Source organism: Leucopleurus acutus, assembly GCF_964270905.1.
Source record: "Leucopleurus acutus genome assembly, chromosome: 11".
Taxonomy (NCBI): Eukaryota; Metazoa; Chordata; class Mammalia; order Artiodactyla; family Delphinidae; genus Leucopleurus; species Leucopleurus acutus.
Window position 1 is genome coordinate 45,318,852 of NC_139152.1, and position 23,035 is coordinate 45,341,886.

At 51.2% G+C, this 23,035-nt stretch overlaps 1 protein-coding gene across 7 annotated transcripts; it reads right to left on the reverse strand.

The window, feature by feature from the left end:
- Nucleotides 1–114: 114 nt before the first annotated feature.
- Nucleotides 115–19,413, reverse strand: SMARCC2 (SWI/SNF related BAF chromatin remodeling complex subunit C2; the record flags this gene model as incomplete). 7 transcript variants are annotated; one of them, XM_082850132.1, is made up of 30 exons in its annotated part: nucleotides 115–1,753; nucleotides 2,309–2,374; nucleotides 2,648–2,731; nucleotides 3,058–3,439; nucleotides 4,439–4,573; nucleotides 4,972–5,138; nucleotides 5,215–5,350; nucleotides 5,543–5,607; nucleotides 5,880–6,041; nucleotides 6,280–6,538; nucleotides 6,871–6,933; nucleotides 7,025–7,144; nucleotides 7,378–7,470; nucleotides 8,152–8,305; nucleotides 8,743–8,856; nucleotides 10,605–10,676; nucleotides 10,961–11,091; nucleotides 11,360–11,397; nucleotides 11,555–11,614; nucleotides 12,619–12,743; nucleotides 13,415–13,530; nucleotides 13,633–13,764; nucleotides 13,934–14,009; nucleotides 14,710–14,779; nucleotides 15,010–15,079; nucleotides 15,678–15,770; nucleotides 15,866–15,947; nucleotides 16,400–16,485; nucleotides 17,106–17,225; nucleotides 19,303–19,413. In XM_082850132.1, 30 exons carry the CDS (start codon nucleotides 19,411–19,413, stop codon nucleotides 1,677–1,679), a joined length of 3,459 nt encoding a protein of 1,152 aa, XP_082706258.1. In that variant the 3' UTR covers nucleotides 115–1,676. The 7 variants fall into 7 exon arrangements, with proteins under 7 accessions (XP_082706258.1, XP_082706255.1, XP_082706259.1 ...); XM_082850129.1 differs by having other exon boundaries at nucleotides 2,309–2,731; nucleotides 7,025–7,141; XM_082850133.1 differs by lacking the exon at nucleotides 2,309–2,374.
- Between the last annotated feature and the right edge of the window lie 3,622 nt (nucleotides 19,414–23,035).

Below are 23,035 nucleotides of genomic sequence, written 5' to 3' on the forward strand. Positions count from 1 at the left end.
CTCCCCGCCTAATAAGGGAAGATATGAAGCCACCACTTCTGAAAGGATAAATAGACAAAATCTCTGGGATGTGACGATGTCCTTCTAAGTCTTAAATGGCTATTTTGAGGGCAGGTGAGAGAGAGCCTCTGCCCAGTCCCTGCACCAGTCGTACAGTCTGGACAGCTGTGCTGCCCTTGGCCTGTTTGGGAGAGAGGCCCAGTGCCTCTGCAGCCCCGCCGAGCGCCACTGCGAAAGACTCCAGGAGTGCTGCCCACAGCCTGATTCCCCACCCCCCCGCCCCGCCTAACAGCCACAGGTAAGAGAACACAGAAGGCATCCACAGATGGAACTAAAGCAAATTAATTTATAAAAAAAAAAAAAAGAAAAAAAGAAAAAGAAGAAGAAAGAAAAAAGAGAAAATTTACAGAAAACTTTTGAACAGAAGAAAGGTGCCAAGACGCAGAGGAAGAGAAATATGGGGACACGAGGAACACAAGGCCTGGTGGGAGGAACCAGGAAGAACTGGTGGAGAGCCTGGAGTCACTTTTGCCTTCACACCAAGGACGAAGAGCGGGGAGCTGGTACTGGGGGCACTGGGATCCGGGGAGCAGAGCTGAGCCATGAGCTGCGAGCAGGGGGTCGGCCCTACCCTAGGTCGGGCACCCCCTCCCCGGCTGCTGCCCCAAATCCCAAGGAATCCCTAGCTACTGCCAGCCACGGCTCTGATGGTCTTGGTGGGAGAGGGAAGAGGTGAGCGGGGTGACCCACCCAGCCCTAAGAAGGAGGTGCTTAAGTGCTTTTGACAATTTCACGTTTTTAGGACTTCCCATCCTCTTAGAGCCCCTCTCCACATCTTCTGGGAGCCCGCTCGCTGACAGAGCCCAGGCAGGAGGCAGCATAGCCCCGAGCGCCTTTTCTTCCCCTACTGCCTGCCACAGGAACCCCCAAAATGTGTCCCCACCAAATACACATACGCTGACATCAACTACGCAGGAGACTTTAAAACACAAAGCTGGCATTCAGAGGGAAAGGGGCCATTGGCTGAGCTGGGGTGGCCTAAAGCAGCAACACCGAGGAAGCAGCAGGAGAGATTAGTGGGAATAAACTGGGGGTGGGGTGGCCAAGGGGGTTCGGGAGCTGCCTCAGTCACTAACGAGAGGCCGGAGGAGACAGGTATCTGCACCCTGTTCTATCCCCAGAGCTCTCCCCAGAACCTAAATTCCCCTTTACTAAAACTCGCCTCCCTCCTCAAAATATGTAAAAGTTGGATTTTTTCCACTGGGTGGAGGGAGCTCCAATGTGGCTTTTTTAAAATCTCTACTTCCTTTTAAAGAGCTTCACTTTTTTTCAATCCATAAAAAATGCAATAGTTTTGAGGGGATGTACCCTTAGAAGTGGTTAATTAGAGCCTTGTATAAACACTTCCCCCAGCCCTTCCTTTGAGGGCAGCATCCCCATCCTATCTTCTCTCCCAGACATTAGAAACATCTTTTCAACAGAAGTCCTTGAATAATCCAATATAAAAGTGCATGCCTCTGACAGGCATGGTGGGGGCTTTGGAGGGGCAGGAGGAGCTTTCCTTACGTAGTGATGAACTCTCCAGGCTGGGGAAGGGTCCCAGTGGTGGGGAGAGGGCTGTTCCTGGAACCTTGATATCCATGGGGGGTGAGGGAGAGAGATGTCTGGCTGGCTCCTCACTGTGTGGGTGGCACAGGGGTGACTGTGCCTGGACTCGGGGCCGTGGGGTCTGGAGGCAGGGGGGTGCCTGGGTCTGTGGAGAGAAGGGAGCTGCATCAGCTGGGGTGAGCAGGAGAGAGGGCTCCAGACCCAGGCCACCAGACAAACAACCGGGCATGGCATGCAATGGACAGGAGGTGAAAGAGTACCCACGGTGTACAACTTCCTTTCCCCGACACCCTTTCCCACCATACGCTGGGAAAACTGGGATACCCCAAAGCATCCTTCTGCCCCCAAGGGAACTCTCTACATGGGGCACTTGAACGTGACGGGAACAAGCAAAGGGAACGCCAATCATCATGCAGACAAGTAGCCGTTTTTCCAGTTTACAACGGAGATGCTCTGTGCCACAGGACTCCTCCATGACCCACCAGTGAAAGGCCCCAGCGTCATCCCAGGGGTGGCAGCTGCCAGGCTGGGGAATGGTGGAGGACAGCCAGAGAGGCCCTTCCCTCCTGTGTTCTAATTTTACCAGAGCGTTCAAAAAGGGATTGTGGAAGCTCTAGTACCTGAGCCCACCCCCACTGCCCTCCAGCCCTCCACGTGGACCCCTCTCCCTCACCCTTCTCCCCTCCAGGACCCTTCTCACCTGGCAGTGGGCTGGCACTGGGCAGGAGGTTGCCCTGAACAGCTGCCACAATGGCAGGGCTCTGGGCTGCGGCGGATCCGAGCCCCGGCCCAAGAGGCAAAGAAGATGGCATGGTGGTGGTCGCCGGCAGGTTAGGATGTAGAGGGTTCGCCATGGACACAGGCAGGTTAGGGGGGGGGAGAGTGGCCGGGGCGAACGGGAGATGGTGGTGATGCCCATGCAGGTTAGGAGGAGGGGGGAGGTTAATACTGATGGAGTCGGCTAGGCTACCAAATGGGATGATGGATGGAGCAGGGGGGGGAGGCGGCATGCCAAAAGGCAAACCCAAAGGAGCATTACCCGCCACGCCTGGGTGCCCGCTGCCTGGCACTGCCCCTGGCATCATTGAGGGAGGAGTTTGTTGGTTGGGGAACGGTGAGGGGCCTGGGAATGAAAAGGAGAGATCGAGAAGATTAGAAGCATACAATCTCACTTGCCAACTCACTTTCACAGCGAGGATAACCTCGTCACTCCTAGGTGCCACCTTCCTTTTTCCTGATACTAGAATAAGTGGTAAAGCCTTGGAACAAAATTCCCAAAGTCTGGGACTGGGGAGGGATCCCTGCTGGCTTAGGGATATAACCAAGGTCAATCTATAGAAATCAAGGCTGAGCCTCATCTCCAGTCCTATCCCATATCCCCTCTGAGGGGAACTGGCACGGTCACCCGGATCCCTCCAGTCAGCGAGAGCTTCAGAACCCACCACTCACCGTGGGGTCCAGGGGGGGGTACCCCTGGTGGGACTGCCCCAGGCTGGGGGGCTCCAGCTGTTTGCTGCTGCTGTGGCACTGCAGTTGACCCTGCCTGCCCAATCTGTTCAGAGGGGCCCAAGCTTCCGGGAGGGGCCCCACTGCCCGCAGAGGCAGGGGCCATGGAGGCTGGAGCCAGAGCCAGGCCGTGGACAGCGGGTGGCCCAGCAGCGCCCGCAGGTGGGACAGGCTGGGAGCCCGGGGGCAGGGCTTGCGGGGGCGGCTGCTGCTGTTGGTGCATTTGCTGAAAGTGCTGCTGCCGGGCCCTCATCTCCGCGTACTTCAGCTGCTCCATGTGGAAGGCTTGTCTGTCGGCCAGGAGCTGCTGCCTCTGATACTCCAGCTGCCAGAGCCAACGAAGAACGGTTACTCGGGTTCAGGAGACCCCAGAGGCAAATGCCTTGTCCCCTGCTTTGTCTTCTGACAAACCCAGACTCTCGTTCTGCCAGTTCCCCACGCCAAATCTCACCCTTGTGCTTGGCTTCCTCTGTGCCCCCCCGCCCTCCCCTCTCCAATTCCCCCCACCAGGTCTTCTGGCTGCCCGCTGGCTTCTCACTGCAGTGGACTTAATCTGGTGGCAGCCCTTGCTCATTTCAGCTCCAAAGCTTTGAATCTGTCGTTACTTTAATCTGGAAAACCCCTCCAGTTCCTCTTGTCAAATCATGTTCTTTTCTTCCTTCAAAACTGGAGAAAAACTCACCACTCTTAGGAAGCCATCCCAGATCAACTCCCTAGCCTCTGAGCTTCAGCCTTTATTTCGTTCTCTCTCAGGACTTTTATACTTAATTGGAGACCTCTTAATTTGCATTTGTCAGATACCTGAAGCATTAACTGGTTTTGATGTCTCCATATTGTATGTTTGATATCTTCAGTTGGGGAGATCAGGGTCAGAGTCCCTGTCTTCTAGTTCTTTTATATCTTCTCAAAATCAAAATGATTCAACACCTTGTCCATCCCATTCCCTTTCCAAGTTCACCTCCTGGATCTGAAGCCCTTACCCTCTCATCACGCCTTAAACCTGTTCAATCACTCAACAAATCTCTATTGAGAGTCTACTATGGGCCAAGCACCCTTCAAGGACCTGGAGATGCAGCAGTCAAAGAACCGACTAGAACGTGACCCTGGAGCTGACCTTCTGTGGGACCTCGGTCTCCAGGCTGCACCTGTGGATTGCTTGTCCCCAGCTGCCTGGGCTGACTCCGGCTCCGGCCTGGGCTAGCCCGCTCTGCTGTGTTGCCCTGTTGGCCTCAGGCTCTCTGCACTGCTGCTCCCTCCATCCTAAACTGGGGCCCAGCCCAGTGTCAAGGTGGGACCCCACCAACACCCAGGGGACACAACTCACTGCTTCTCGCTCCCGGTCCATGATCGTCTCTAGCTCCTCAAAGTGCCGGAGTTTGATTTCCAACTTTTTCATCTGGGTCTCCACCAGCAGGGCCACCAGAGATTTGATCTTCCTCTCCTCAACGGCAGCCAAGTGCTAAGGAAGGAGGGGTGGGGCGGCCTGTCAGTGGGAGGACCCAGCTGAAGACGTTCCGGGACCGAGAAGGGTAGCATGGAGGCTGCCAGGTTTCAAGAAAGAACTTGCTGTGGTCACAACCCAGAAAGCAGCACAGGCTTGACCGATATTTTTAAAAGAACATGAAGAGAGAGAGAGAGTGGCAAAGGATAAGACAAGGTCAAATAATTAGAGGGTGAAAACAAGCCCAGTGGTAAAGGCTTAAAAAAGCTTAGAGAAGAGATGACCGAGTCTCCCTCTCACGATCAAAAGGGAAAGGAAACAGGCCAGCGTCGTTTAAGGATGACAAGAAAGGATTTCTTCCAGGTGACGTGAGATGAGGGAAGGGGCACCTCCTCCCCTGGGTCTCTGGTCCTCACCTTGGCCTTCACGGCAGCGGCAGCCAGGGCAGCGGCCGCAGCGGTGGAGAGGTTGCCCTCGCCGATGTCACGCTCCACCTTCGTCTTCCTTTCCCCCTCCGACTCCACCACTTCCTTCAGCACTTCCTCCTGCCCTTCCTTGGGCTCCTTCTCCTTCTCAGGATCAACTGGGCCAGGAAAAGGGTCTTGAGCCCTACAGCCTCACTTCCTTCCTGGACCCCAACCACCATGCTCGAGGCTCACCTATCGGGTCCCCGTCACTCTTCTCTGACTCCTTCTCGCTGTCGCCGTCTTTCCCTTTCTCGTCATCCTTCTTGGGCGCCTCGCTGGTCTTCTCCTTTGCTTCTTCCTCTATAGCCCCAACTCCTTCTCGTGGTTCCTGGAGTCCCAGGAAAGGGGGGGAGCATCAGGGCGCTGGTTCGCACACAGAGGGCCCAGACCAGGAACTGAGTTTACGCCTCTTACTTGGGAGGTTCAGCCCAGCCTGCCTGAGCTGAACGGAGCCGGCTCCCCCCACCGCGGTCCACGCCTGTCCCCTCTGCCCTCCCAGCCTGTGTGGGTCCCGCTATACCTTGGGCTCCTTCTTCTCCTCTGTGGCCTGGCCCTCCGCCCGCGCCTCGTCAGTCCCGCTCTCCTCTGGGCCCGGGGGAGAGGAAACGGGAAATGTCTGACACAGTCTGTCTACAACGCTCTTCCAACAGCCCCTTCTCCTAGCCAAGATCTTACTGGGAGGACCAGTGGGGAGCCACGGTACCTAAGGTAAAGCCCTGGGAAAAACAAAAGCCCCACCAATTCTCCCCATTCGTCTTGTGCTCTGAGGCCAAGTGGACGCAGGGATGGTGTGGGGAGGCCAGGTGGCTCAGGCTCTTGGTAAAAAGGGAGGAGTCCGGGAACGTGCCAGGTCTTACCAATCCGCTCAGGCTCATCAGAGGTGGTTCCTGCAATGCCACTGCTTTCCAGACCAAAGGCTGGGTCTGCTTTGCCTGTCACTTTGGCTGCTTCTTCCACTTTCCGAACGTGGGCCTCCACCAAGGCTGTAGGTACCTCTTCCTTCATTTTGGAGAACTCTTCTGTAAGACCCAGAGAGGGTGAGGCTGGGAGCGGGCGGTAGGCAGTTCTGGCTCTCCCTGTGAGAGCTTCCTCACAAGCCCGGCTCTTCATCTACACCTTCATGGAGCTGGACAGGTGCCTGGGCTGATGCCAGCAGCAGACAAGGCCAGGAAGGCAGCCAAACTTGAGGGGGTTTCACGGCCTGAGTACCCAGCCCTTCAAACGCAAACCGAGAGGGCCAGGACCCCTCCGCATTACCTAGGGCTGACTTCGCAGCAGCGGAGGCCACGCGAGGGTCGACGACAGAGGCCAGGAAGGCCACGGTGCTCATCACAGGGTTGCCGGACTGGCTGAAGGGGATGGGCTGGTAGGCCAGGGGGCCCAGGGAGGCCTCTGAGTCCTCCAGGTACGGGTCTTCAATGGGAAGCCGAAGAAAATGCAAGATGCATTCGTCCTGTGTGCGGCTTCCCACGTGCTCTGATACTTTGTTCCAGTCATCTTTGTACATTTCCAGTGCCTGGTGGTGGTGGAGACACAACCTCACTTAGCCACTTTCCTTGAAGGTCAACACCCCCATCCCACTAAACGGAGCTGCTTCAAAGCTCTCTGGGTTGTGGTATTTGTATACTCTGCTGGATCCAAGGGGGATCTGCAAGTAGCACTAAGAAAGGACAAGGGGTTAACGAAATGGTCCCAGTCCCTGGCCTGGAGCTGGTCCTTGGGGCAGGTGCAGTGGGCGCCAGGAAGGAGAGAGGCTGGGGCAAGATCACGCTCTCCCCACTCACGAGTGCAGCCGGCCCCCTGGCCACTTCCATTTTCATAGGGCTCCCCTTCCCTTGCCCTACTTACCTCCAGGAGTAGCAGGGTCTCCTGTTCTGTCCACTCTCGAGTGGCACTGGCCGCAGCTTTGCTCTGCAGGGGAAACACAGGTGGGTCAGAGGGAGGAGCCCGCAGCCTCAAGGAGCGAAGGTGCACCACGCCCAGGCAGCCCGCACCTCCGTACCTTGGAGGGGACGTTCTTCTTTGTGTACATGTCCGTGCGCAGCCCAAAGTTCTGCATGTCTGTCGGTTTCTCCTTGCCTTTATCAGGGAAGTTGAGCATTTGCTGGGAAGCAGAGGTCTGCTATTTGTGGAGGGGAAAGAAAGAGGTGAGTCCGAGTGACTGCCAGGAGCCAGGGGCAGACAGAGAGACAGGACAGACAGAAGGAGCTTCCTTCCCACAGCCAGGGACACCCCTGGGCGGGACTTCCTCCCTCACTGCTGTAGCTCCTCTGCTCTCATGGCTCTTCTTCCCGGGCAGGGGCCCCCCAATAAAGGGGCAAATAAGAAGCCCAGCGGGGTCTACACCCCACCTACCAGCTCTGGCTTGCCCTTAGCCGTCTCTGGCACCAAGTCATCCAGCTCTTTGCCCTTTCGCCCAGCCTTGGTATCAGCATCAACCTGGCGGCCCTGGGGGACAGAGCTTGGCGTCATGGAGGCTGGGCAGGAAAAGACCAGGCCGAGGCCCTGGAGGCCTCAAGAGCAAATGCCGGGCAGCTCGCAAGCTTGGGGGGCACTCATGCCACTGTTCCGTACTCCCTTAATGATTGTTTAGATCTGTAGTTGGCATGACATCCACTTGTATTCACATGGATCTTTACAGGTTCTCTTAGGATTTAGGAGCTGAACAAGTAGGCTCTAACCCTACACGTGTGACCTTGGGCAAGCCACGTAACTTTTCTCTTCTTAATTTTTGTGATGTATGAAATGGAAGTGGAAAAAAAATGGAAGTGACAAAAATTATGAAGCAAAAATGAAAAAATGTTGGAAACGTGACAAAGTTAAAAAATTTCATGCAACTTAATTTTAAGCCATTTGTCTCTATCCGCTCCGTCCCCTTATTAGCCTGTCTGCTCCCCAAGGACAAGAAGCATCTCTTCTGCCTCAGCAAGTCCTCACAGTCTTGGGCACAAAGGCTGAGAGAGGGTGCTAAATACATGGGGCTGATTCCTGTGGCCCTTTGCATCCCCTGGGAAAGGAAGAAGCCTCAAAACACTCCTGAACCATTACCCTAAAAAACCAGAAAAAGAAAAGTGCGAAGAAGCCCCGTTTTGCCCAATCCCGCCCTGTCCCCACAGCCCCTCGCCCTACCTGCGGGGTCTTGGGCTGCAGAGGCACCAGCCCAGACGGTGTGTCAGCCAAGACGTGGAAGTGCGAGGTGGGCGGAGGCCCCATTGGTGTTGGTCGACTCTCGGCATCCACCTGGTAGTTAATAAGACCCCACTGTTCTAGGAAGGCATGGACCCTGTGAGGAGAGAGGCAGAGACACGGTCACACACGAGGAGGAGGGCTGGGGTGGAGCTGGGGCACCCTCTTCTCCACTCCTCCCACTCCCTGGGAAATACCGCCTCCTCCCAGCACCTATATGCCAGCGACCCCACGTCCACATCCACAGCAGGAGCCTCTCTCCATACCCACCCAGCTACTAAACATCTCCCCTCGCATTATCTCGCTGGGTAGGCTCCTTCACTACGGACGCGCCCCTCCTCCATTCCTCCACACTTCCGAGAGCGCCCCTGCCATTCCCTAAGTCACCCGTACCCGAACCTGAACTTCGCCTTTCTCTAGAGATGTTCTTTCCTGCTCGTCCCCTATGCTCCTTGCCGGCCTCTCTACATCAGCCAAGAGACATCTGTGGGCATTCATCCTCAGGTACCCGCTGCCCCTCAGCTGCAGACCCACCTCATGATGGCACAGACATCACCCGCCAGGTTCCTGCGGCAGGCAGTGGACGTGAGATACTCTTGGGGGTTCAGCCGGTAAGTGTCGATCATGAAGTTTCGATAGGCCAGGTAGCTTAGAAAAGAGAGAGATGAACGATGAGAGGGCTGAAGGGTAGGTAAAACGATAAGAGAGCTAAGGACTCCTCCTGTGTGACAGAGACAGAGAAGAACACCGCAGCTGACTCAATACACACTGCGGGTCACTGTGTGCTAGACACGAGGGGTTCAAACCTTTGATGGGGTTTTTAGTTAAATGAGTTATCTCCTGAGCTGTACTTGGGGATGTTTCATCCAACGTTTTTTGGCTGTGCCACTCGGCTTGCAGGATCTCAGTTCTCTGACCAGGGACTGAACCCAGGCCACCACAATGAAAGCCTGGAATCCTAACCACTAGGCCACCAGGGAACTCCCTCAATCCAACTTTTGAAAAGGAATCAAAAGGTAAGAGAAAGTGCCCTTAATTCCAAAGGCAGATGTTAAAGGGAAGTCCTGATCGGTGCCTCCACCTCCTCAGCATGGCGTGGTATTGAGAAAACGTGTTTCAAAGGTGGAAAGGTCTAAGTTCAAATCCTAGTTCTATTGTGATGGCCTTCAACTTTTTGAACCTCAGTTTCCTCATCTGTAAAATGAAGTGTCTATTGAGAATTAGAAAGGTCTGTAGAGGTTTAGAACAGTGCCGGGCACACTGTACTAGCCCCCAAAATGGTAGCTATTGTGTGGTATAGTGTAAAATTTGAGAACATGAGCCAGACTAAAGGACTCAGATCCCAGCTTTACTACTCAAGAGCTGTGTGACCTTAAGCAAGTGACTTAACACCTCTACACCTCAGTTTCCTTATCACTAGACTGAAGATAACAGGACCTACTTCTAAAGCTGACATGAATATTAAATTAGTCAAGGTATGTAGGACACTTAGGATAACGCCTGGGAGATAGTAAGCTCTCAATACATGTAGGCAATTATCATTTACTATTTTACACCAAGAGTGCAAAGTGTAGAACAGTTCTAGTTCCAACTCTGCCTGCAGATCAAGTTGCACTCCTGTCATCTGTCACTACTTCCTCTGGAGAGAGTAAGGCTTTTTCACACACTGTTCTCCCCAGGAAGAGGAGGAGGAGAGAACCATACCAGGCTTCAGGGAAAGAAACATGGTGGAAGGGAAGGTGGCCCCGGAGCAGGGAGTGGGGAAGCTGAGGAGCAGCTGGGAAGCCAGCTGGTTCAGTCCTCAGGGGGCCTGGGCTCAGCACTAAGTCCCACCTGCCTCACCATATATATCCTGGAGCATCCCTAACCATGGAAAACACCAAACTGAAGCCAGGCAGATTTGGCCCGGCAGGAGGAGCCTTGAAGGAGATGAAGACTTCTGAGCCCCAAGCCCAGACTTTACAAAACACATCTCTCCATCCCTTAAATTCACAGACTTGGGTCTTAATAGTTCCTCCTCCCATTTTTTCCTATCAAAACCTACTCTAAGGGACCAATAGCAGTCAGTTATATTTTAGTCAAAGCTACTACTTATGCTAGAGACATGTGCATTTTAGACAGCATGAGTAATTATGGATGGAGAGGCTCTGTAGGCACCGGAGCAGATACCTGTTTTGAGCAGAAGAGGCATATGCTTAACATGGCCCCCAGGCAAATCCTAGAGAGCAGTGGTCACAGTGCTGGGCTGAGGCTGCCTGTGGGCAGAGACCATGTCTCTGTAAGCCTAGCACAGTGCCTGGCTCATGGAAGGAGCTCAAGAAATGTTTGCCACACTGGACTGGGAGGAACAAATGGGGACACAGGAGGCAGAGCATCATGAGCTGAGATTTCCTTACATTTCTGGAGTCTTGGACTTGTTCTTGCCGTTGAAGAACTCAGGGAGAGCCCGCCGCTCTATGGCATGAACACTGCAAGACAAGAAAGGGTGCATTCGGAGGCTCTAGAGGAGAGGTGAGACCCCAAAGGGAGGAAAAGCCTGGAAGATGGGGCAGCAGGAAGGAATGAGACGCTTGGGGAGAACTCTCCGCCAGGGCTGGAAGACTCTGAGACCAGGAGCTTCCCTAAAACTGAACTGTACCCCGGTCTACCTGGCTGAGGAAGAGGTAACTCATTTGGAGGCAGGAGGAGGAACAACATGTTGATCTGTGGAGCAGGAAAATGAGGATTTAGTGAGAAGGTGGAGCACCGATACCTATTATAGTCAAACCAGGCAGCATAGCTTGGGATGATGATGTGATGGGTCTGTTCGGTCACGTTGTCCTCATGCAGGTCCGGATTCTTGGTCTGCTCCCCCTTGTTCCCCGTGCTGTTCTCATCCTCATCCTGCGAGTATGGAGGCTGCTGGACTCTCAGCATTCCCATCTTGCCCCTAGCAACCCCCTGCTTCTCCTATACCCCAGGAATGTGGGCACTAAAGACGGGATGGGAATGAACAGTTCTGGGCCCCAGGACTCAAAGCGTCAGAGTTTTGAGCAACAGCTAGAAATCGGGTGGGAGAAGTCTGGGCAGTGGAAAGTTCTGGGTAGAAGGAACTTTATAATCACAAGTCAGAATCACATAGAGAGGTAGGGCCTCTCTAAACTGGCTCCACCTTGCCCGTGGTCTCCATGCTTTCATCCTCTTGTTCATCTGAAAGAAAGAGACAGCAAGATAGCAGGCTGGAGCCTCCTCAGGGGCCGCAGAACTAGTGTGCTTTCGGAAAGGTCCCGGCAGGCTAGGGGCAGGTGGCAGCCTCCCCTCCCCTCCTTTAGGCGTTGACCACCCTGCCCCAAGCTCCCCATCTTACCCAGGTCAGTCATGGTGCCTCCTTTGACTGGGGCTGACTCCGAGTCCTTCTTAGTATTGACTGCCAGGGGAGAGAGTCATTTTCACAGACAGGTTCTGCCTAAATCAAGCCCTCGCCTCTCCACTGCTAACAGTTCCAGAGAGCTCACTTTCTCCAAAAGCTTGCCCCATCTGATCACAAAACGTAGCAACTTCCTCCAGTCACAATCATTCTGTGGCTTGAAACTTTCTCCCCTTCCTGCCACTTTCTCCCCTTCCCCAACCAAAAATTCATTTAACTCAACTTTTTTCTTATAAAGAAGCATCTTCTACTCTATGAACACTCATCAATCATTCTTGTCTTTGATTGGCCCTTATCTCCATTCATGCGTCTGTAAGTTCTTCATGGACTGAGACAGAGTCTGACCAAATCACTCTGTAGAGGAGTAGTTGGATCTTAAACATTTTTGAAAGCAGAGGACATTTTCCTCCACTGAATTCATACACAGCAGCTCAGGAGAAAACATAAATAGAGAGGAGAGCTGCTCTGATTGATGAGGGGGTGGAAGCCGGAACCCCTCTCTCTCAGTGGCCTCCCCTATCCTACTCCGGAAACCCACTCCTGGATGTCTATGGAATACAGACTGTAAACCAGTACTGCAGAGCAATGGTCTCCAAAATGGGGACGCAAAAGAGGGTCCACTGAAATACAGGCAAAGAATATCAGAACCTCTCTTTATATTTTTTAATCTTATCCTCTACATTTGCCCAGTTTTAGACAATGTATGTGTTTTATAACGCTCCTAAAGTAGTGGTAAATAGTACACGTGTATAATTTGTGCTCAAATATATTTTACTGACGGTGTGTAATAAAAAAGAGTTTGGAGGCAGAGCACAGTCCACAACTCAGATACGGATATGAAGTTCAAGGCTTGTCTGATGAAAATGGTTTCAGTAACCAGCTAAGCTGAAGGGAAACATCCTCTACACCTGGAGCTGGGCCTGGGAAGCCAGCCCACCCAGGGGGTTTGACACAGGAAGAGCTGGACAGGGAGCGGGGGCCCAGGAGCTTGGTCTGGCCCATACCTGTCTTGGGCAATGTCACCTCTTCCACATTGGGGACCGGTGAGGGCTCATCCATGTCCTTTGTTAGGTCTTCTTGCTCCTCTTCTCTGTGGCCACGCTTTGACTTGGTGTAAGGTGTTGAGGGACTGGGAAGGAAAGAGAGTGAAAGAGAATCTAGTCACCCCTGGACAAGGAATCCCTGGAAGGTGAGGTCCAATGGAAGGGAAGCAAGAAAGACTCCCAAAGAGACGGTGAGGTACAACATGATAAATATAATTAACACTGCCGTACGGTACACATGAAAGTTGTTAAGACAGGAAATCCTGGGAGTTCTCAGCACAAGAAAAAAAATGTTTTTACTTATTTATTTTTCTATTTCTTTAATTTATTATCTACATGAGACGATAGATGTTCACCAAATGTATTATGATAATCACTTCATGATGTGTGTAAACCAGATCATGATACTGTATTCCTTAAACTTATACAGGGCTGTATGTCAACTACACCTCAATAAAACTGGAAGGAAATAAAAAAGGGAGAGAGAATCCTGAGGGCAGAGCTGAGCAAAGAGAAACCCATCACTATAGAGTAATGGGAAGAGGCAAAGGCCTTTCATTTGGAGATTAAGCTCTCTGTGAGTTTACTAGTGGCCGGGATCAGAAGTATCCACTGGACAGCTGAAGACCTCCTCATCCTCCCGCTCAGGCTCAGCCAGGTCAGGGCCCAGTGGTTACGGGAGGCAATTTGTCCTTCCTTCCTTCACCATGGTGTGGACAGAGCAGTAAAGGCGGGGGCGGGTTAGGGGCTGGCCTACCCTTTCTTAGCATTCTTCTTCTTAGCTTCTGGGGTCGGTGAAGGGGATGGGGAGCGCTTCCTCTTCTTATAGTTCCCCCCCTTCTTGTCCCGTCGATCCGAATCTGGGCTGTTCACCTGCAGGTTGGAGAATTGGGGCAAATGTCAGCCAACAATCTCCAGCAAAGACCTGTTCTGGGACTTGTGCTAAGGGATCAAGGAGAAAAGAAGAGCTTTCACCTCATCCGTCAGTGTCTTGGCTGAAATCTTCTTTCGGCGGGAGACAGGGTTTTTGTCATCATTTACTTCATAGTCTTCCTCATTCATCCATTCATTGAAGGTGTCTGTGTCCAGGATCCACTTTGCATGAACCTGAAGTACAAAGGCAGACTGTCTTGGAGAGAGGCCTGGAAGCCCCAGTTCTGTCTGGGGATCCTTAACAGAGGAGCCCAAGGGCACAGGAGCCTCTGCTTCACCTCCAAAAAGTGGTCTGGCCCTGGCATTCTTCTTGGGGGAGGGGGCACAGACAAGGAAAGCTCACCTTCCTAGGTTTCTCAGGAGTCGGAGCATCTTCCACAGATGCTTCAATTTCACTGGCTGGGATCCACGTGTCGTAACTGCCACGGGAAATTGAGCGTAAAGCACAATCAATGGGATAGAGTTGTGGAAAAATAAAGTGCAAACCTTTTACCTTTCTCATTTACAAAAAGTATGGGTTGTTGGGTTATTTGTTGGTATGATTATTTTTCCAATTAATATTGGGATTCTTTTCACTATAAAGTAATAAAAATGACTATAAAATATTTCAAAAATAGAAAAGAATCACTCTAACACAAGTTCTTGTGACACTCAGTATATATTTTTCCCCCAGTAACTTTTTCTGTACAATTTTGTTTTTATATAATTGCATTGATACTAGATGTTATCGTACGTCCTACTTTTTGCAATATTTATCTACAAATCACGTGTTATCTCTATCAGTTTAAAGATTGCAAAATAGCCCACTGACTAGATATATAAATTTGCTGAAACATTTTCCCACTGTTAGATATTAAGATTATCTCTAATGTTTACTTACCAAAAATTATACTACGCTAACCATTTCACACAGAAAGCCCCAATCCTTTTAGACTAAGCCTTGTCCAATAAGTCCAAACTTCCCCCAAGACAGAGGATTCGCGTAATAGGTGGGAGGAGAACAAATTAACGTTAGACCTAAAAATAACCCTCGAAGAGTGCCTTCTCGCTTTACTAGATGTTCTAGGGCTTCTCAGTCTGGCTCTTGTACTTAAACCTGCCCCAGGAACCCATCCTCACCTGTCAGGATAGTAGCCCCAGTGCAGAAGAACCTGCTTATCCCTCTTCATGACTGGCCGTACCCATTCCTCTGGGGATAGAGACAGAGCAGAGAGAAACATAAGCTAAAGGGAGATACACACAAAATAACTCTGTACACAACTCCTGTTGCAGCAGGGGATCTGGAAATAGGAACAAAGGTGGTAAGAGGCTTCAGGGCTGAAAGGAGAGAGGAGCCCAGGCACTGCATAGCTGCTAAGCAGTCCTCCACCTCCTAGTCCAAGCTGTCCACTGCAGTGACCAAGAAAACCCTGGTCTCACCTTCCTCCAGGTTCCCTGGGACAGGATACACAACATGGGAGGCATTGTTCTTATCCTCAGTGACCGTTCCCTGGATGGCACAAGGAGAAGCAGGTAAGTATGGTCCCCTCCGAATTACTCATGGATGTAAATAAACCAAAGTAAGGTTTAACCACAGATCTGCCTTCCTCATCATATTTTGCTCAGAATGGTATTGAAGTTGGTTTGCATTCTCTAAGCACACATCAGCTAAGTGGCAGAGAGAAACAGCTGGGATTGTGCAAATAATGGAGACAAATCAAAGAATTTTAAATTGCAGATAATCCTCTGAGTAGATAAGCTGTCACACATGGGAAACGTACAGTCGATTTTATGTCCCTGTATGTCCCAACAACATCTGCTTGTTATTATAGAGTTCCAAAGAGCAAAGATTTCATTGATCTGAAACCAGGCAACCTCTAGCTCAGTGGAAGTAGATGCTCTTCCCCCCAGGCGCATGCGGTCTCTAGGAACAGTGATCCAAATCTGCCAAGACTGGGAAATGGGAGGAACAGCGAAAGAGAGGCTCAAGGCTTTCATTCTAATACCTTTCCAAGTAGGTAGGGCTACCTCAGGGCTGCTGCTTGTACGGAAAACTTCAGAAAGAGAGTCATGGGGTTTCTAAAACCTCTCCTGACCCACCCACTCACCTGATGTCTCTTGATAATGTCTTTTAATTTCCCTAGCAGTTTGGGTTCAATTTCTGGGCACAGAAAAATGTTAGGTCGAGACAGGCAATTATTCTGTAGGGAGAAGAAATAAATGGGATGAGATTACAGGGAAGGGGTTTTGGATTCTCACCAAGGGAAGGGAGATGGATGGAGGAGGTTCCTATTACCTGCACCAAGGATTTCTCAATGGTCATGAACATTTCCACGTTGCGGTCCATGCGTGATGGATTCTGGAAATCGTAACGCCGCCTTGTAAAGAGGCAATAATCTAGTGAGTGGTATAGCTCAAGTCTGGGGATGAGGTCAGAGTATGTGACTTTTTTAACATGGGAAATTAGGAGGCAATCGTGCCCTCAGCTTTGCCAAAATCACCTGGGATCTGGGGTTCACTGATCATAACTCCGTGAATCACTTTGTACTTAGTGCAAAAGGACAAAGAAAAGCTTGAGATGCCAACCTAAGAATCCCTTTTCCTCTACAATACACACACTGATGCACATACACATACTCACTCATTCTTGGAGACTATTTTGGCTCTGACTCCCAGCCAACCTAGCAGGTCAGGCCTACTGACCTAGCAAAGTAAGAGACTTGCAAGAATGACTAGGCTCTCCCACCCCACAAAGACCCCAGGGAATCATAAAGGGGGATTCCCTCTAAACTACATGTAAGAAGCACAGAGAGAAGAGAAGGCATCTCACCATCCCTGGTCACTCTTGAATTTGTAGGCAGCTGCAAGTATGTGGCACAGGGAGCCTCCTGCTTTGAAATCTAGGAAACATTTGATCTACAAAATTGAGAAGGGAAGAAGTATGTGAGAGTTACATCCTAAATTTTCTTATGACTTTAACAATCCTTTCACAAAATCCTATACTGAATTGATCTCCCTCTTGAAGCTGGAATTCTTTAACCCCTGTGCCATTCTATCATGAGGCCTGGAAGAGAGGAGAGAAAGAAACCAATATTCACAAAGCCCCGCATGTGCTTTACTGGGTTACCTCGTTAACCATTACAGAAACCCTACAAGGTAGGTGTATTAATCCCATGGAGAGATGAAGAAACCAAGACTCAAAAGGTATAAATGGCTTGTCCAAGATCACAGAGACACCAAGTGGCAGAGCCAGGATTTGAACACAAGCTTGTGCAAATCCAAATCTCATATGTTTTAACCATGCCATGACTTTCATGACTGAGCTTAGACACCGTGAGATAACCTGTTGCACAGAATATTCCTAGGACAAAGGGAATGGTAAACTGGGGACTCTGCTAAGCCAGTAACACCCCAACCAGGGAAAGGGATGGTAGGAAATAACCCAAATCTCAAAAATTACGAAATTTACAAAAACACAAAAAAAAACAACTCCCTCTCGGGTTTGGAGGCTTTGCCCCCGTGCTTTTTGCACTCACCGGCAGTTTAGTGAGCGGTGCATTGCTGACATGTTTGCCAAAAACTTCTTCCTGAAATTGTAGCAACTGTACAACCAGGCTAGACAGGGACTTGTTGGTAGGTGGTTCAGCTTGTATATACTGGGGAAACAGGGAAAAGGAAAGAAAAATAGACCCCAGATCAATTATCCACCATCTCCCTTATTTCTTCCCCAGGAGCTCTGGAAGCATCTGGGGCAGAAAGAAATAGTGTCTTCTTCCCCCACGTGTCTAGTCTCTAAAAAGAAAATGGCAGAAGGAAGGCCCTAGATGCCCCTCACCAAGAAGTTGAAATTCTGCTGCCTCCAGCCTAGGTTACCAGTCTTTGGTGTTGGAGGTAAAGGCAGTCTCCTACTCTCCCTCAGCAACACCCTAAAAATGGAGTTGCAGGACCCTGATCTCTAGACAACAGCACTGAGAGTTGTAAAATTCTGAAGATTCACGGAGTTCAGGCCACAGAAGCAACATCTTCAAGGCTCTAAGCGAGACAACAGTCTACTCCTTGGGGTAACTTTGTGGAAGGTCAAGATTCCCTCGATAATACAGCCTAATAAAAAAGATGCAAAGAAGTAAGGTAGGGCAAACGGACTGAGAGAATAGTTTGTACATTCTGCTTCTGCTAGGACTGGGCACAAATGTCTTCAGAGGCCTTGCTAGATGGAAAAAAAAGACCAGCTACTACCCAGCCTGGTGGGAAATAGCAAGACAACATCTGTCCTTTCTGAGGAAACTGTATCGGAGACAAGCAACCCTGGGCCTTCTTAAATATTTCCATATTATGCTACCTAGCATCCTAGCCTTCTGTTCTCATTTAAAAACTGTGCCAAGAGGCTAACTTTCTCTTTACCTTTTGACCCCTTTTTCCTCAACCCTGATCACAGAGAAAAGTGCACCTTTCAGTGGGAGGTGTAAAGAGATCCCTGAAAGAAAAGGCAAATGACAGAGAGCTAAGAGCTTGAAAGCTGAACCAGGTCACAGGCTGTCAATCCCCCCAGGGCCACAGACTAAACCCCTAGACTGATCTCCCTTCCAAAAGGTCAAAGGTAGACGCCTGGGAACCAGAGCCTCACGCTGGGGTACAGACAAGCCACAGACCCAGCAGCTGTTTGTCAAGATCCTGACACCCAGAGAGACCTCCCAGGCTCATGACCAGGATCAGGGGGGCGTTCTCCTAAACCACCCATCACACTTCTGACAGGCTGCAAAGCTGGGCAGGAAGAACTGGGGAGCTGAAGGAAAGTCAGAAAGAGAACCCCTAACTGGGGGTAGTGAGAAGGAAGAAGGGCAGACCATCTCCAGAGAAAAGCCCTATGTAGAGATGCTCCTTTCAACCAGGCCTATAGACAAAGACAACACCAGGAAGAGATCTGGTAGAAAAGACAGGTAAGGCTTGAACCCTTTGTTCACTACCTTATATCTCCTGTTATGGGATGGGGGACTACGGACATAAAGTGTGTCCTAGACTCTGAACCCCAAACCCAAGGCAATGCAAGGCCAGGTGGTGAGGTGACTTCAATGTGAAGCTGAGGAATGGTTTTATAAGGGGTAGCTGCCCAGGAACTCCTATACCCTGACTCCCAAAGAGGTTCTGTTGCCCCTTGTACGGAGATGGGGGACGAGCGATAGACAGGTGATCCCGGGGTGGGGGCCTTTTTCAGGCTGATGAGCAGTCGAGGGCCTGCTCTGTAGCTGTTTACCCTCCCGCTTTCATCATCTCTCTGAACACACACAAAGCACCGGGGAGGCCTCAGCCTTGCTGGTACCTGGCCCCGTGGGGAGCTCTGGCGGGCACCGTGCCGGGCACGCTGTGTGTGTGTGTGGGGGGTGTGCATTCGGCACCCCGTCCACCCCCGGCCGTCTCTCCCGGAAAAGCCCGCAAAGCGATGGCTTATGGAGGGTGGGCAGCTGGCACCGGGACCCGCCGGGCCAGCGGAGAAAAACAAGGGGCAGAGGGCGCAGCAGTGGGGGCGGGGGCTGGAATCAGAGGCTGGGGGGGGCGGTAAAAGAGGCTGGAGGAGGGGCGCGGGGCGGCGGAGGGCGCGCTGGGGCCGCTCAGGACGCCGCGGGGGAGGGGCCGCGGGCCGCGGGCCGCGGGAGGGTGGGCAGGATCCGGGGGGGCCGCGGGCCCCCTCGGTCCCTTTGTCCCGCCCCCGGGCCCCGCGCGGCCCTGCCCGCGTACCTTTTTGTAGTTCTTGCCGAGCCAGAGCCGCACGTTGTCGAACTGGGTCACGGTGTCCGCGGCCTCGTAGTACTTCACGTTGGGGCCGCCGTCCTTCTTCCGCACCGCCATCTTCTCGGGCTCGGGCCCCGCCGCCGCCCGCCCCGCTCAGCTCCCGCCTCCTCCTCCGCCCGCCTCCCGCCGCCTCCCGCCGCCGCCGCGGCCGCCGCCTCCCGCCGCCTAGGCTGGCCCCGGCCCGCGCAGCGCCCCCTGCCGGCTGGCCGCACGCGGCGGCGACGGAGCGCGGGGCGCTGGGCGGACCCTGGCGGCCTCCCCGGAGGCGGCGGCGGCGGCGGTGGGAGCTGCCGGAGCTTCGGGGAGGAGGCTGTTTCCTGGAGGGGGCGCACACTCCCCTGAGATCGCCCTTTACCGACCTGAAGCCTTTTCTCTTCTTGTCTTTCAGCCCGGGAAGTGGGGTACCTCTCTATCCTACCCCAAGGGGATGCCCGTGGCATGAGAAGCCCCCAGCCCATAGCTCCGGGTAGTCCTCACCTTGCCCATTTCTAACCCCACGGAACCCCTAATCCCAAGGAACCCCGGACCCCTTTCCGCAAGAAGTTCTTTCCTTTCATCCATCCCCAGGAGTTCGCCGTTTACGCTCTTTCTGAGCCTCCTTCGCCCCTAAGGCCATGTCCCAGGTCCGCCTCTCACTCCGTAACCCGAGGAGTCCCCTAGCCGCTACCCTGGGGGCCCAGCCCCTCCTCTCCAACTGCTTCCTCTGCAGGCCTCACCGTCGCCTCCTGAATAGCTTTACGCTCCTTAAGACCCTCATCTTCGTGGGGCGGGAGACCCTCCTTCCTTGGGTCACCCGGTCCACCAGACTCTATTCCTCTGAGCGGCGTGGAGGAAGAGGTAAGGAGCGGGGCGGGAGGAGGTCACAGGGTGTGTGTGTTTGGGCCTGGCCCGGCTTCCCTGTGTCGCACTCCCTCCGGGTCGCTATGCGGACCCCTTCTGTAAATGCGCGGCGGAGAGTGGTTTTGGAAGTCACGGTGGCCGAGTGGTTAAGGCGTTGGACTCGAAATCCAATGGGGTTTCCCCGCACAGGTTCGAATCCTGTTCGTGACGGCCGCTTTTTTTTTTTTCTCCTCAAGAGTGTGTGAAGGGAGCCCCTTGTCTTCCACGTGTCTTTCGTGCACTTCCCTTTGTCTCAGAAACAGAAGCCAGAAGGTCTCACCTCTGGATTTGGGGGGAGGGGGCGGGAATGAGGGTGACCATGAGAAGCGTAATTATGCACCACTGTATTGGCTGCTAGGATACAAGGCACTTTCAGAGTTCTGTAACTTCAGGTTTGCAAGCAGAGTTTTGGCATACCTTGTTTCATTCTTTTGGGAGGGCATAGCAAAGGATTTGGTTGAAGAAAGGTTAAGTTTTGTTCGGGAATGTGAATAACTGTTGTGCTATAATAGTCAAAACTGGAGTTTCCAGGTAAAGAGGGCACCTCTGGATTTCATGACCAGACGTCACATCTTGTAGGTCTGATTACAATGAAGACCCGGGAAACAAGGCATTCTCTCACTGGGATTGCTGTGAAGAGCTGCACCTCAGGTATCACAGGGCTAGTGGGGAGTAACCTATTGAATCATGAACGCTGCCAAGCTAGCTGGAGCCAGAGTGTGCGAAGATAACTCACTTTTTATTGAGTGCTCATTATGTGTTCTAAATTCTCCATGTTCCAAGTTCCTAGCTAGGGTATTAATCCTTCTCTAGCCTCTAACCCTCCTGTACTCACCTCAGCTCGTTCTTCCTATTCCCAATTGCTCACTGTGGGGAATATCTAGGATACCTGTTGAAGATGTTCTCTTTGTATTTTATTTCTTGCACAGCCACATCTCCAAGAAGGTTCCCCAGGGGGCAGGGGGGTTCAAGGGTAATTCACAGAGCTTTTTACACATTTACACTTTGGAGTTTCCCACCTTCCTATCATTGCTTATGCTGTTTTTTCCATTCATGCTGTTTTTCCCTCACCACTTCCTTCCCCCTGGCCCCCACACCATTATTATTTTCCATCCTCCCCGTCTTTTTACCCCTCCTCTTTGAGGTTCTTGATTACAACAGCTAGAACTTACCACCACCATCCACTAGGTTGAATGCAAGGCATCTCCTTTGACACGCTTCTGCAAAAATTAATTAAAATAAAATAAAACAAGTTACATTATTCTACCTCCTAAATAGTCTCAACTGTGTCCACTTTTCTCAGAGGTGAGTGTAGGCTGGACCCACCACTTGCTGAAGGTAGGGGTACTTTTGAGGACCACATGAGTTGATGTATATATAAAGCTTCACTAAAGCATCCACACTACCCCGGTTTAAGGTAGCTGGGGACCTTAAACCCTTCCATGGTTGCTTTTTGTATTTCATGACCTGGTCCCTTTTTTTCTCCCCACTTTTTCATATTCACTACATTTCATCCACTGGTATTCTGTTAGTTCCTGGTGGCATATAGTATTTTTCTGTGTTCATGCTGCTCTCTGCCTGAAATAATCTTTCTCATCCTTACCTTCTTCTCAGTCTCCACTTAAATGTTGGTTCTCCTGGGAAGTCTTCTCTAACCACCTGTCTCCCACCATATCCTATTCTCTAATCTTTCTATGTGAAATCCTTCTTCCCCCATAGAATATACACTCTTGGCACATATAAGCCACTCCAAAAAAACCTTTTTGCGTACATGGGTGTTTTTTAACATAGTCATGTGTACATGCTTTAATCTTCACTCAGACTGGACTGTAAGCTTCTTGAGAGTAAGGACTGTGTATTTTATTTGTTTGTACCTCCTCTACTAGGCCTTAGACATAGATGTGATAAAAAAAAATGTACTGAATGAATAGAATCTAATAGATTCTGTACTGGACTTCCTACCAAATCCCATTTTGCACACACTCTCAAATTTAAATATCTGAAGAGCCAAGACCAAAATTGACCAGCAGAGGGCAACCGACAACTATGTTGTGAAGAGAAGAAGGCCCCCATGGTTTACAAAATGGAGGATCTGGATCCAGAATAAACTGGCTGAGGTTGTTTGGTACTTGAGATACTACTTTTCACTCTCAGATGCTTGACTTGTAACTCTGGGGGTGAGAGGCCAAGACTTTGAACCTTCCTGTACAATAGATAATTTCAAATTGTAACCATCCCCATAGCCCACCACCCACACAATTCCTTCCACCCTTCCACCCTCCCAACAAATCCTATCTCTCTATCCTTATATTTTTCTTTGTGTTGCATAACCAGGCCCCCTTTCTCACTATTCTTACGTATTTACTACATTCTACCCACTGGCATTCTTCATTTTCTGGTTCAGTATTTGGCCTTGCTCTTCTGAGCTGAAGTTACCTTCTGCACCTTGGCTTGCAGTCCCACTCATTTCAACCTCCTAAGGAAGCTTCCATGAATATCCTTCCATAACAAGTTAAAATTCTCCTACTCTATTCATTCAATCCTTCATTAATTTAGGACAAACAATACTATACCTTCACTTGACACTTTCAAATCACCATGTTGTTTTCTACTCTTTTTTTTCTTTTTTTAAATAAAATGTGTATCCTCTGGGACTTCCCTGGTGGTCCAGTGGTTAAGACTCTGAGCTCCCAATGCAGGGGGCCTGGGTTCGATCCCTGGTCAGGGAACTAGATTCCGCATGCTGCAACTAAGACCCGGTGCAGCCAAATAAATTAAAAAGTAAATAAAATAAAATAAA